General features: G+C 38.5%; 1 protein-coding gene across 1 annotated transcript in view; it reads right to left on the bottom strand.

Annotated features, from left to right (window-relative positions):
- The window catches only part of PDE6C (phosphodiesterase 6C), a 50,902-nt gene that overhangs the window by 9,722 nt on the left and 26,242 nt on the right, over positions 1-14,938 (bottom strand). The window contains exon 15 of the mRNA XM_046026442.1: positions 8,058-8,158. Within this exon, the coding sequence (XP_045882398.1) occupies positions 8,058-8,158 (101 nt within the window). The remainder of the gene's footprint in view (positions 1-8,057; positions 8,159-14,938) is intronic.

Here is a 14,938-nt window from a genome sequence, read left to right as displayed (position 1 = left end):
GTCCACATAGTGGATCTAAGGGGTCAGGGAGAAGAGAACAGGGAATGGCTATAACCTTGGCATAGAAAGAGTTTAAGAGAGAAAAACCAAAAAAAAAAAAAAAGAGAGAGAGAGAGAGAAACCACAAGCCACAAAAGGGGAAAAAAAACCCCACTGGTAAGTTTGAATACATTAGTAACAAAGGAGACCATAACATAAACATAAAGGCCAGAGGCTGTGTTGAGATAAAATGATGATAAAAAATTCACAGAACCACCAAAGAACCTAAAATACATGAAAAGATGCTCAGCCTCACTGATTAAAAAAAGGAAATACAAATTTGAATAGCAGTAAGATGCCATCTCACGCTCAAACTGACAAGATAAATAAGTGAATAGACATAAGTGTGACCAGATCAAAGGTAGTCCAGATATAAGATAACAGGAACTCTTGCACACTGCTGGTGGGAATTAAAATTGGGGAAACTACTCAGGAGTACAATTTTGCAATGTAGTATTAAGACTGAAGATTTGCAGACTGTACAGCAATATCAGTTCTAAGTATGTACATTAGAGAAACTCACGTGCATACAAGGATATACAATACAGCATTGTCAACAATAATGAAATGTTGGAAATGATCTAAATGTCCATGTGTAGAAGAATGGCTGAATTCATTATGACATCTTCATAAAGCTGAATATACAATTAAAACTAATAAACTGGATCTTCGTTTACCACCAAAGTAAATCTTTAAAACATAATGTTACATGAAAAAGCAAATTGTAGAAAAGTGTGTACAGTAAGATACCATTTATGGACAATTTTAAAACACAACAATATAAAAACATGGAAAAGATGAGTACACATCAACATCCAAATGATGGTATTTGTGAGGGAGATGGTAGGGGCTTTTCATGGTGGGATGGGATGCCTTCAGTGCATGACTTTTTTTCCTACAAAAAAAGATCTCAGATGGGTGTGGAAAAATCTTAGTATTTGCTGAATCCAAGTTATGGATATTTGGATATTATATTATTCTAAGTATCTGTCTTCATCTTCGAACTAATAACTAAATTTTTAGTTAAGAAGGATCAGAGAGGTGGAGGAGTCAAGATGGCGGAGAAGTAGCACACTGAGACTACATCAGGTAGCAGGAGATCAGCTAGATAGCTTATCTAAACATTGCAAACACCTACAAATCCAATGGGAGATCGAAGAGAAGAAGAAAAGCAATTCTAGAAACAGAAAATCAACCACTTTCTGAAAGGTAGGACTGGTGGAGAAGTGAATCCAAAACGATGGGAAGATAGACCACAGGGGGAGGCTCACGGCAAGCGGCGGAGCAATGGAGCACAAAATCAGGATTTTTAAAAGTCTGTTCCACTGAGGGACATTGCTCCAGAGGCTAAACCGGGGTGAAGCCCACGTGGGGTCAGCGTGGCCCCAGGTCCCGCAGGGTCACAGAAGGATTGGGGGTGTCGGAGTGTCGCAGAGCACGCAGGTATTAGAATGGGGAAGCCGGCTACAGAGACAGGGCGGAGGACTGAGCTCTCAACTCGGGGTTACCTTGAACCAGTCGCAGGCTGGGTGAGCTCAGAGCACGGCTGGAGGCTGGGGATATGGGAGTGATTGGGCGCTGTTCGCTGGGGGCACACTGAGGAGTGGGGCCCCAGGCTCTCGGCTCCTCCAGGCTGGAGACTGGGAGGCTGCTATTTTCATTCCCGTCCTCCAAAACTCTATGGAAAGCGTTCAGGGAACAAAAGCTCCCGAAAGCGAACGTGAGCGGATTACTTAGCCCGGCCCCCGGTAAGGGCAGTGCAATTCCGCCTCGGGCAAAGACACTTGAGAGTCACTACAACAGGCCCCTCCCCCAGAAGATCAACAAAAATCCAGCCAGGACGAAGTTCATCTACCAAGGAAAGCAGTTCAATACCTAGGACAGCAGTGGAATTCCAGAGGAGGAGAAAGCAAAGCACGGAACTCATGGCTTTCTCCCCATGATTCTTTACTCTTGCGGTTAATTTAATTTTTTTTTCAATTTTTTTTCTTTCTTTTTTCTTCTTCTGCTAAATTTTTTAAAACGTTTACCCTTTTCTTTTTTAACGTTTTTAAACTAGTTTATCAAATATATATATTTTTTCTTTCTTTTTTATATTTTTTCTTTATTTGTTTTCTTTTTTAAATTTTTTACTTTTTTTTTTCTGAACATCTTTTTATCCCCTTTCTACCCCCCACGATTTGGGGTCTCTTCTAATTTGGTTACAGCGCATTTTTCTGGGGTCTTTGCCACCCTTTTAGTATTTTACTTGCTCCTTCATAGACTCTTATCTGAACAAAATGACAAGGCAGAAAAATTCACCGCAAAAAAAAGAACAAGAGGCAGTACCGAAAGCTAGGGGCCTAATCAATACAGACATTGGTAATTTGTCAGATCTAGAGTTCAGAATGAGAATTCTGAAGGTTCTAGCCGGACTCAAGAAAGGCATGGAAGATATTAGAGAAACCCTCTCTGGAGATATAAAAGCCCTTTCAGGAGAAATAAAAGAACTAAAATCTAACCAAGTTGAAATCAAAAAAGCTATTAATGAGGTGCAATAAAAAATGGAGGCTCTCATTGCTAGGATAAATGAGGCAGAAGAAAGAATTAGTGATATAGAAGACCAAATGTCAGAGAATAAAGAAGCTGAGCAAAAGAGGGACAGACAGCTACTGGACCATGAGGGGAGAATTCGAGAGATAAGTGACACCATAAGACGAAACAACATTTGAATAATTGGGATTCCAGAAGAAGAAGAAAGAGAGAGGGGAGCAGAAGGTATATTGGAGAGAATTATTGGAGAGAATTTCCCTAATATGGCAAAGGGAACAAGTATCAAAATCCGGGAGGTGCAGAGAACCCCCCTCAAAATCAACAAGAATAGGTCCACACCCCGTCACCTAATAGTAAAATTAACAAGTCATAGTGACAAAGAGAAAATCCTGAAAGCAGCCCAGGAAAAGAAGTCTGTAACATACAATGGTAAAAATATTAGATTGGCAGCAGACTTATCCACAGAGACCTGGCAGGCCAGAAAGAGCTGGCATGATATATTCAGAGCACTAAACGAGAAAAACATGCAGCCAAGAATACTGTATCCAGCTAGGCTGTCATTGAAAAATAGAAGGAGAGATAAAAAGCTTCCAGGACAAACAAAAACTGAAAGAATTTGCAAACACCAAACCAGCTCTACAGGAAATATTGAAAGGGGTCCTCTAAGCAAAGAGAGAGGCCTGAAAGTAGTAGATCAGAAAGGTACAGAGACAATATACAGTAACAGTCACCTTACAGGCAATACAATGGCACTAAATTCATATCTCTCCATAGTTACCCTGAATGTTAATGGGCTAAATGCCCCAATCAAAAGACACAGGGTATCAGAATGGATAAAAAAACAAAACCCATCTATATGTTGCCTACAAGAAACTCATTTTAGACCCGAAGACACCTCCAGATTTAAAGTGAGGGGGTGGAGAACAATTTACCATGCTAATGGGCATCAGAAGAAAGCTGGGGTGGCAATCCTTATATCAGATCAATTAGACTTTAAGCCAAAGACTATAATAAGAGATGAGGAAGGACACTATATCATACTCAAAGTGTCTGTCCAACAAGAAGATCTAACAATTTTAAATATCTATGCCCCTAACATGGGAGCAGCCAACTATATCAACCAATTAATAACAAAATCAAAGAAACACATCAATAATAATATAATAATAGTAGGGGACTTTAACACTCCCCTCACTGAAATGGACAGATCATCCAAGCAAAAGATCAGCAAGGAAATAAAGGCCTTAAATGACACACTGGACCAGATGGACATCACAGATATATTCAGAACATTTCATCCCAAAGCAACAGAATACACATTCTTCTCAAGTGCACATGGAACATTCTCCAGAATAGATCACATCCTGGGTCACAAATCAGGTCTCAACCGGTATCAAAGATGAGGTTCATTCCCTGCATATTTTCAGACCACAATGCTCTGAAGCTAGAACTCAATCACATGAGGAAATTTGGAAAGAACCAAATACGTGGAGACTAAACAGCATCCTTCTAAAGAATGAATGGGTCAACCAGGAAATTAAAGAAGAATTGAAAAAGTTCATGGAAATAAGTGATAATGAAAACACAATAATTAAAATCTGTGGGACGCAACAAAGGCAGTCCTGAGAGGAAAATATATAGTGGTACAAGCCTTTCTCAAGAAACAAGAAAGGTCTCAAGTACACAACCTGACCCTACACCTAAAGGAGCTGGAGAAAGAACAAGAAGGAAACCTTAAACCCAGCAGGAGAAGAGAAATCATAAAGATCAGAGCAGAAATCAATGAAATAGAAACCAAAAAAACAATAGAACAAATCAACAAAACTAGGAGCTGGTTCTTTGAAAGAATTAATAAGATTGATAAACCCCTGGCCAGACTTATCCAAAAGAAAAGAGAAAGGACCCAAATAAATAAAATCATGAATGAATGAGGAGAGATCACAACTAACACCAAAGAAATACAGACAATTATAAGAACATACTATGAGCAACACTACGCCAACAAATTTGACAATCTGGAAGAAATGGATGCATTCCTAGAGACATATAAACTACTACAACTGAACCCGGAAGAAATAGAAAACCGGAACAGACCCATAACCAGTAAGGAGATTGAAACAGTCATCAAAAATCTCCAAACAAACAAAAGCCCAGGGTCAGACAGCGTCCCAGGGGAATTCGACCAAACATTTAAAGAAGCACTAATTCCTATTCTTCTGAAACTGTTCCAAAAAATAGAAATGGAAGGAAAACTTCCAAACTCATTTTATGAGTCAAGCATCACCTTGATCCCAAAACCAGACAAGGATCCCACCAAAAAAGAGAACTTACAGACCAATATCCTTGATGAACACAGATGCAAAAATTCTCACCAAAATACTAGCCAATAGGATTCAACAGTACATTAAAAGGATTATTCACCACGACCAAGTGGGATTTATTCCAGGGCTGCAGGGTTGGTTCAACATCCGCAAATCAATCAACATGATACAACACATTAATAAAGGAAAGAACAAGAACCATATGATACTCTCAATAGATGCTGAAAAAGCATTTGACAAAGTACAGCATCCCTTCCTGATCAAAACTCTTCAAAGTGTAGGGATAGAGGGCACATACCTCAATATTATCAAAGCCATCTATGAAAAACCCACCGCAAATATCATTCTCAATGGAGAAAAACTGAAAGCTTTTCCGTTAAGGTCAGGAACACGGCAGGGATATCCATTATCACCACTGTTATTCAATATAGTGCTAGAAGTCCCAGCCTCAGCAATCAGACAACAAAAAGAAATTAAAGGCATCCAAATCAGCAAAGAAGAAGTCAAACTATCACTCTTCGCAGATGATATGATACTATATGTGGAAAACCCAAAAGACTCCACTCCAAAACTGCTAGAACTTGTACAGGAATTCAGCAAAGTGTCAGGATATAAAATCGATGCACAGAAATCAGTTGTATTTCTATACACCAACAACAAGACAGAAGAAAGAGAAATTAAGGAGTCAATCCCATTTACAATTGCACCCAAAAGCATAAGATACCTAGGAATAAACCTAACCAAAGAGGCTAAGAATCTATATGCAGAAAACTATAAAGTACTCATGAAAGAAATTGAGGAAGACACAAAGAAATGGAAAAATATTCCATGCTCCTGGATTGGAAGAATACATATTGTGAAAATGTCTATACTATCTAAAGCAATCTACACATTTAAAGAAATCCCTATCAAAATCCCATCCATTTTTTTCAAAGAAATGGAACAAATAATCCTCAAATTTATATGGAACCAGAAAAGACCTCGAATAGCCAAAGGAATATTGAAAAAGAAAGCCAAAGTTGGTGGCATCACAATTCCGGACTTCAAGCTCTATTACAAAGCTGTCATCATCAAGACAGCATGGTACTGGCACAAAAACAGACACATAGATCAGTGGAACAGAATAGAGAGCCCAGAAATAGACCCTCAGCTCTATGGTCAACTAATCTTCGACAAAGCAGGAAAGAATGTCCAATGGAAAAAAGACAGCCTCTTCAATAAATGGTGCTGGGAAAATTGGACAGCCACATGCAGAAAAATGAAATTGGACCACTTCCTTACACCACACACGAAAATAGACTCCAAATGGATGAAGGACCTCAATGTGAGAAAGGAATCCATCAAAATCCTTGAGGAGAACACAGACAGCAACCTCTTCGACCTCAGCCGCAGCAACATCTTCCTAGGAACATTGCCAAAGGCAAGGGAAGCAAGGGCAAAAATGAACTATTGGGATTTCATCAAGATCAAAAGCTTTGGCACAGCAAAGGAAACAGTTAACAAAACCAAAAGACAACTGACAGAATGGGAGAAGATATTTGAAAATGACATATCAGATAAAGGGCTAGTGTCCAAAATTTATAAGGAACTTAGCAAACTCAACACCCAAAGAACAAACAATCCAATCAAGAAATGGGCAGAGGACATGAACAGACATTTCTGCATAGAAGACATCCAGATGGCCAACAGACACATGAAAAAGTGCTCCACATGACTCGGCATCAGTGAAATACAAATCAAAACCACAATGAGATATCACCTCACACCAATCACAATGGCTAAAATTAACAAGTCAGGAAATGACAGATACTGGCGAGGATGCAGAGAAAGGGGAACCCTCCTACACTGTTGGTGGGAATGCAAGCTGGTGCAGCCACTCTGGAAAACAGCATGGAGGTTCCTCTAAATGTTGAAAATAGAACTACCCTATGACCCAGCAATTGCACTACTGGGTATTTGCCCTAAAGATACAAACGTAGTGATCCAAAGGGGCACGTGCACTCGAATGTTTATAGCAGCAATGTCTACAATAGCCAAACTATGGAAAGAACCTAGATGTCCATCAAGAGATGAATGGATAAAGAAGATGTGGTATATATACACAATGGAATACTATGCAGCCATCAAAGGAAATGAAATCTTGCCATTTGTGATGACGTGGATGGAACTAGAGCGTATCATGCTTAGTGAAATAAGTCAATCAGAGAAAGACAACTATCATATGATCTCCCTGATATGAGGACGTGGAGATGCAACATGGGGGGTTAGGGGGATAGGAGAAGAATAAATGAAACAAGAGGGGATTGGGAGGGAGACAAACCATAAATGACTCTTAATCTCACAAAACAAACTGAGGGTTGCTTGGGGGAAGGGGGGTTGGGAGAAGGGGAGGGGGGTTATGGACATTGGGGAGGGTATGTGCTATGGAGAGTGCTATGAAGTGTGTAAACCTGGCGATTTACAGACCTGTACCCCTGGGGATAAAAATACATTATATGTTTATAAAAAAATAAGAAATAAATAAAATATTTAAAAAAAAGAAGGATCGGAGAGCCACAATTTGATACTACCCATCTAAGTCATTAAAGAGTTAGATACTATAACTAGTTCACCTTGTTCTAATCCATTTCCACTAACAACTTTATAGTTCACTGACAAGAAAATGGGCAGAAGCTTGGAGTGTCTGGTCTCCTTGGTTATTATTACTATAAATAGGCTAGTACTCTGCTGTATGTGACTCAGATTTATCCGAGTTTTGTTAATGTGCATTAGTATCACCAAGATTTTTTAGCTCCCAAATTACAGCAGAATCAAATGTCTGATCCTGCATCTCTAAATATCAGCCCCTGGACAATGATGAATCCACCAGGACAAGCATCACCTCATAAGGCTTTGTGGCATCACTCTTCTGGCAATGCACCAACCTTGCTGTACATTCTTCAATTCAAATTTCTTCAGATAACAAACCATTGACATTAGTGGGTTAGTTTTCTAAAATGTGTTTTCAGATGCCTAGTAAATTATGAGGTCCTTGGATGGTATTCTACTGGTGATCCCAAAGGAAAGTGAATAAATGTGTGTGTAAAGAAATGCCTTTTAACTTGAATGCAATGGGTCATTTATGTAAGGCAGAAGCACACAGAGTATAAAGAAGTTTGTACTTACTTAAAATATAAAGCCAGGTCCGTTGCTATTATTGCAACTTCAAACAAATGAATAACTGTTTCAAACTGGCGTTTATTTAGGTTCTGGAAGATATTCAAACTCTGTAAGATAATATTCACATAAATGGGTCTATTAGTTTTAAAAAATCACAATAAAGTACATCATGAATTTGCCTTTGATTCAACAAACCAACCAAACTATGCCTAACAAAATAAAGATAATTAGCATAGAAGAAAAACTAGGTCTTTCTCTCACTTTTTTTTTTTTTAGCTTTCTCCCTTGGACTGTTACTCCTCTACATTGAGTAAGGTAATTTAAAGTATAAAAATAGATATTAACAAACACTCATGTAATCAGTATAAGTTTGGGAAGCAAATAATAGTGCTTTTCCCCAGAATCAATTATAAATATAATAGATTTAAATTTTGCTTGTATTAATTGAGGAGCTGTAATAAAGAATATCTGGTACAGCCAATTGTTAGATATGCTGAATTATCCACCAGATAATTTTAGAGTAATCATAGAAATTGTTGGAAAACTTTCAGAAACTGCAAGTTATACTAGTACTCATGTATTTACTGGGGAGAAAAAATCCTCTCCAAGTTGTTCTTAAAATGTTTTCCTGAAATTATGTTTTACAACTAGACCTTTCTTCAAAGAGCTTCCCACTAATTATCTCCTCATAAATGGATCAGCTTCATAGTGTTCTAGAAAATGAGAGCAAATTTGGGAGTGGTTTTAAAGCTTTTAAAGCTCTTGTATTCCAAAATGTATCATTTTGATGATTACATGGTTTTAAACAACAAACTACATCTAGTTAATAGTATTGTAATAATATGTATCATTTTGCAAAAGCTTTCATATTCCAAATCGATCGTTTTAGGAATACAGGCCAAAGGACAGATGGATAGTGGCTTTGCCAAATGAAGTTGATGGTTATGAAATAGGCATATAGACCTGAATCATATTTTTATCTTTTTTCTCACTCATTTTCTTTTTAAAGATTTTATTTATTTGACAGAGAGAGACATACACAATCAGGAGGAGCAGCAGGCAGAGGGAGAGGGAGAAGCAGGCTCCCTGCTGAGCAGAGAGCCCTACAGCATGGGCCTTGATCCCAGGACCCTGGGATTATGACCTGAGCCGAAGGCAGACACTTAACTGACTGAGCCATCCAGGTGCCCCTTCTCACTCATTTTTCACTTTCATCTAAAAACATGGGAAAGTCTCCTAATTGAAAAACTCTGTCTTAATTCTATATTCTTTTTATTTTCTCTATTCTTTCATATCTAAGAATCTTTTTTTTTTTTAAATTTATTTATTTGACAGAGAGACCACAAGTAGTCGGAGAGGCAGGCAGAGAGAGAGGAGGAAGCAGGCTCCCCGCTGAGCAGAGAGCCCGACGCGGGGCTCGATCCCAGGACCCCGAGACCATGACCCGAGCCGAAGGCAGAGGCTTTAACCCACTGAGCCACCCAGGCGCCCCCATATCTAAGAATCTTTAAAACAGATCTTCTAAGTGGTTTCTTTATAACCTATGGATATAGATTCATATAAAAGATTCTGCTTCTGTTTTATACTAGTGGCTTGAAAGCCCTTGACCAAATTTGGGGCCCATGTCTTATACCTCTCACTGTAGACATTTGGGCCCTTTACTATTTCTTTCTTCTCTTTTCTTTCCTTTTTTCTTTTCTTTCTTTCTCTCTCTCTCTCTCCTTTTTAAGTTAGATAAGGCAGAGTCAGTGATTAGGGCAGGAAAAAATTAATACAAGATGATCAATACCAAGACATCCAAATGACATTACTAAAATATGAAGAATTAAGTATCAGATGAACATCTATGCAGAAAAAGCAAGTCACATGTAAGACAAAAAGATTGGCCATATACAGCTCTTCAGGACAACACTTCAATGCCAAAAGACAGTGAAGCAATGTTCTTCAATTTCTGAGAAGAAGTGTGATGCAAGACCTTTATGTCCCGCCAAACTGATCTTCAAAAACAAATGTAACAAACAGGTATTCTTAAACATGTACTTAGATTAACCTCTCTTGGAAAAACTGTCATTTGACAAAAACCTAGCCAATCAAGGTGTGAGTCAAAATAAAATACAGAGGAATGGAGAAGCCATAATAAAAGGATTGATTTTAAGTACAGGGCCCATTTAAAAGTAGAATTAAGAATAAACAATAGTGGGGCACCTGGGTGGCTCAGTGGGTTAAGCCTCTGCCTTTGGCTCAGGTCATGATCTCAGGGTCCTGGGATCGAACCCCGCATTGGGCTCTCTGCTCAGCGGGGAACCTGCTTCCCTCTCTCTCTCCCCGCCTGCCTCTCTGCCTGCTTGTGATCTCTCTCTGTCAGGTGAATAAATGAAATCTTAAAAAAAAAAAAAAGAATGAACAATTGTGTTGAAGCTAGAGGGTATTATGTGAAGTGAAATAAGTCAGTCAGAGAAAGACAAATACCATATGATTTCAATCATATGTGGAATTTAAGAAATAAAACAAATGATCATGGGGGGAAAATGAGAGAGAGAGGCAAAGCAAGAAACAGACTTAACTACAGAGAGCAAACTGATGGTTACCAGAGGGGAAGGGGTGGGGGCACCGGGAGAAATAGAGGATGGGGATTTAGGAGGGCACTTTTTCTGATGAGCACCCTTGTACGTAAGTGTAGAATCACTACATAGTACACTGAAGCAAATATTTCACTGTATGTGAACTAACTGGAATTTAAGTAGAATTATCCTTTTAAAAAGGGTAAACAATTCTGGAAATTATCAAGCAACATGTGAATTTTATAAATACTGATAATGATAAAAGAAATAGTAATGATAATAGACACCTTACAAAACAGAAGGAAGATCTGGGAAGAAGTAGAAGCATCTTAATTGCTTCATATTTCATTGCAGTGAGTTAATAGATAGTATGAAGTTAATACATATAGATCAAAAATATCAAAATTCTAAAAGTTGAGCTCTAGTTTGTCACAATTTCACAATTTCTCACTGTGAGAAATTTGTTCATTGTAGAGGGCTCTTTAAGAGCTAGTATCTCTTATTTAAAGACAGTGTCCAAAGTTCTGCAATTCCTTCCATTTCCAAAATGTTTCTTCCATTAAATTCAAATAGAATTAAATAAAGATAAATGGAAAACTAGTCAGCGACGAAAAGGAATGAATTACTGATATATATATATAATGCAAACATATCTCAAAATTATTGCTTTGTCTGTAAGAAGCCAGCACAAAAAATTACCTGTATAATTTATTTGTATAATTGCATTTATATAAAATCTACAGAAATCTAAACTAATTTATAGTGACTGAAAGTGTTTCAGCGGTTGTCTAGGGCTGGGAGCAGAGAGCAGCAAGCACTGCAAAGTGGAATGAGGAATGGTTTGGGGTGACAGAAGTGTTCTATAGCTTGATTGTGGCAGTGGTTTCTTAGTTTATAAATTATATAAATTCATAAAACTGTACACATTGAGGGGGTAGAGTTTATTGTACACATATTATACTTCAACGAAGCTGATTTTAAAAATGTAACTCTGACTTTAAAAAAAGCTTGGATAGTATAACCCGTTTTTCTAAAATTGTTTCCATCCTGCCTGTACACTCACAGGGTGGCCACAATGAAGTTCATCAGGTGGTAACGAAATAGCTGTTTTCTGAGTGATAGGATTTGAAATAATTTTTTTAATATTTGTTTTTGAATTTTTCCCTGTCATTGAGTTTTTATATTGGCAAGTATAATTTTTACAACTACGATGAGGTCATTGATTTTAAAAACATGTATGTATGTAATATTCCATTTGTTTCCCCGAGGACTGTGCTGAAAACCTGAGGTGGGAACAAGTGCACCAGAGCAAGAGAGGAGGCTGTTTCCCAGCTGAATCCTGTGGGCCCTGGTGTGCACAGCTGCTCTCACTAGCCCACAGATAGTCTGTTTGTTCTCCCTGACTATTAAAATGGCAGGAAGTATATCAGTTCTGAGTGGTCCACCAAAATAAGTAGGAGTGACTCCATTTCATCCCGAGTAGGGCTTTCAGATGAGGTGAGGCAGGAGAGAGTACAGGCTGCTCCAGCCTTCAGTGTGGCACGTGCAACACTGATCAGAAGAGATTGCTAACGTGTTCATGGCTCACTGGGACCAAACACAGGATATTTCACTACTTCTTTGCTCCTTTGTATACGATGGGCTTGGTGTGAGAAAGCATAAGTAGAATTATAAACTCTGTAAAGAAGTGTTGTGAATAATAACGGGGTTCTCATTAGTTAAGCTGAGAAATTCATTTTGTTGTTTCTACAATACATGATGGCATTAAAATTTATACTTTGACAAATTTGACCAGCATTTTTCCACCTGTTGACTCAGGTGAAAGAGTGGACTTCTGTCTGGTTTAGAATACAGGTGGTTCTTAATCCTCAGAACAGTGAATCCCACTCTACTAGAACATAAGGACATTTTAATTCAAAGCCTCACTAATATGCAAAATAAAATGAGTAATGACCAAAAAAGCCAAAATTGTTATATAAATCATGAGGATTTATCTTATTTAAATGCTTTTAATGCAAATATTTTCTTTATACAAAAAACAAGTAGAAGAACAACATTGTCTCCCAAAAGTGTAAAAAGAACATCTGATGGCTAAAAATTTCATTTTTTTTTTTTTAGTGTTCCATTTGCCTGCTCATAAAAAGCTCTGTGATTGCATTGCCTAGCGACTCTATTTACAGGCCCTGTAAGTTTGCAATTAGCAGGTTGGATAGCATTGTAGACAAGTCCGTGCCAAGGTGGTATGGATTACCCAGATGCAGTATGACTTTTTAGAAAGAATAATAAGCCTTTATATAGCCATCAAAACCAATTTCAGACTCCAGTGTAAATAAAATTAAAAAAAAATTAAGATGGAAAACCACAAGTCTATTATAAACCTTTAAATTCCAGAAAGGAAAACCATAGGAGATAGGAAGACTGCACCCCCCCAAGCCCCACCTCCACTGACCCCCCCAACCTCCAATGTTAAGCATTTAAATACTTGGTTGAAGTTCTTTTTTTTTTTTTTTAATTTTGTTTATTTATGAGTATAAGCAGGAGGAGCGGTAGTCGGAGGGAGAAGCAGGCTCCCCGATGAGCAGGGACCTGAGCCAAAGGCAGAGGCTTAACCGACTGAGCCATCCTGGTACCCCTTGGTTGAAGTTCTTAAAATATATTTTGCTTTGTAGGGACATGTAAAATTAAAAAATAAATTATATTCGACACTACCAGCAGTGGTGTAACATAATCAGTGACACCACTGATTATAAAAAGTAAGGAAAAATCTTACGCAAAAATGTAAGGTTGTCCCAACAAAGACTCATAACAAATTAGTAACAGCAATTTACTCTTGTCTTCCTGAATTACTTTCAATTCCACTCCTTTTAACTTTCATGGAACAGATAATATCATCATTTTTATGTTATAAACCCTACTGTAGGGATAGGTTCTGGTTGTACACTAGAATTATCATTCTCATTAAAAATGTATGAGATGCCTGAGTGGCTTAGTTGGTTAAGTGTCTGCTCTCAGCTCTGGTCATGATCCCCGGGAGGTCCTGGGATTGAACCTGGCATGGCATCCAGCTCCCTGTTCAGCGGGGAGTCTGCTTCTCCCTTTCCCTCCGTGGCTCCTCCACCCTGGCCCACACATGCTCTCTCTCACTCTCTTTCTCTCAAATAAATAAAATCTTAAAAAAACTAAAAATGCAAATTCCTGGGCCAGAATCCCAGAAAACCCCATCAGGAAGTGCAAAATGAAGCCCAGGAACTTTTTAACAACCTGGGTGAATTCTGATGAATTCGTGAATTCCGTGTGAATTCCGCCCTGTGAATTCTGATGCACTGGGTCTGGGGCCCCCTGTCTGGGCATGGCATCAATCACAGGCTATTCAAAACACTCAGCTATTTTTTTTTTTCTTTTCCACCTTTCTGCCTGGTCAATCTATCTTACAAGTTTCCCCACTTGCTTTACTTGAGAGAATTTAGTGTTATCTCTGGGCTTAGGCATATTTCTGTATGTTCCTTCCCTGAGTCTTTAATAAAAGATTATTACAGAAACTGAGAAAAGCTCCACCCCCCCCCAAAGGGCTTATTTCTCCCGACTGAGCACGTGTGATTACCAACATGTTCTCTGCTACGACAAAATGTTTCTCTCCATCTAATAATGACTCATTTTAATCAGCTTTAGCTTGGAATTTCTCAAGAGGTTTTTTTTTTTTTAAGTGTAACTAGAATATATCTCCACTTTCCCCCAAGTCTATATATCCCTTAAATAAAATTGATAAAAAGAAGAATGACAGCTTCCTATGGAATGTTAGTAATACGTGACATGTGCAAGTCAAAGTGAATTCAAGACCAAGCTTCCTGCACAAAGCTGTTGCTGACCCCATCCCTCTGCTCCCCTATGCCCTACCCACTCTTGAATGTGGCATCTTCTTCTAGAATCTCAGCATTACCAGTGCCTCTCTGACCGCAGCTGACTGTTTCTGTTTTATATCGTGATTTCATGCTTACCTCCACTACCAAAGCTTGACTTCCTCAACGATACAGAAAAAGCCTCACAGGGCATGCCCGTGAATAAGAAAACCATTGGCTATGTAGCCTACTTTCCCCTTTCCATATATATATCCCTTAGGGAGAACAGGGCCCTCTCACATCCACCATAGATTTTTCTTCTTTCTCCACAGACCCACAGAGATTTTGTGGCTTTCTATGGCTCTTTTCTATCTCAGTTCCTTCCAGCCTGGTTGTTCAAAACTCTTGCAAAATAGGCATTTCTAGCAATTGTCTGCAATAAGGGTATAGGCTGCCAAATGCCATAACTCAAGGCCATCCTCTTTCTAGG

Source organism: Meles meles, chromosome 13 (genome assembly GCF_922984935.1).
Source record: "Meles meles chromosome 13, mMelMel3.1 paternal haplotype, whole genome shotgun sequence".
Classification (NCBI taxonomy): Eukaryota; Metazoa; Chordata; class Mammalia; order Carnivora; family Mustelidae; genus Meles; species Meles meles.
This window is presented reverse-complemented; position numbering and strand designations above follow the sequence as displayed.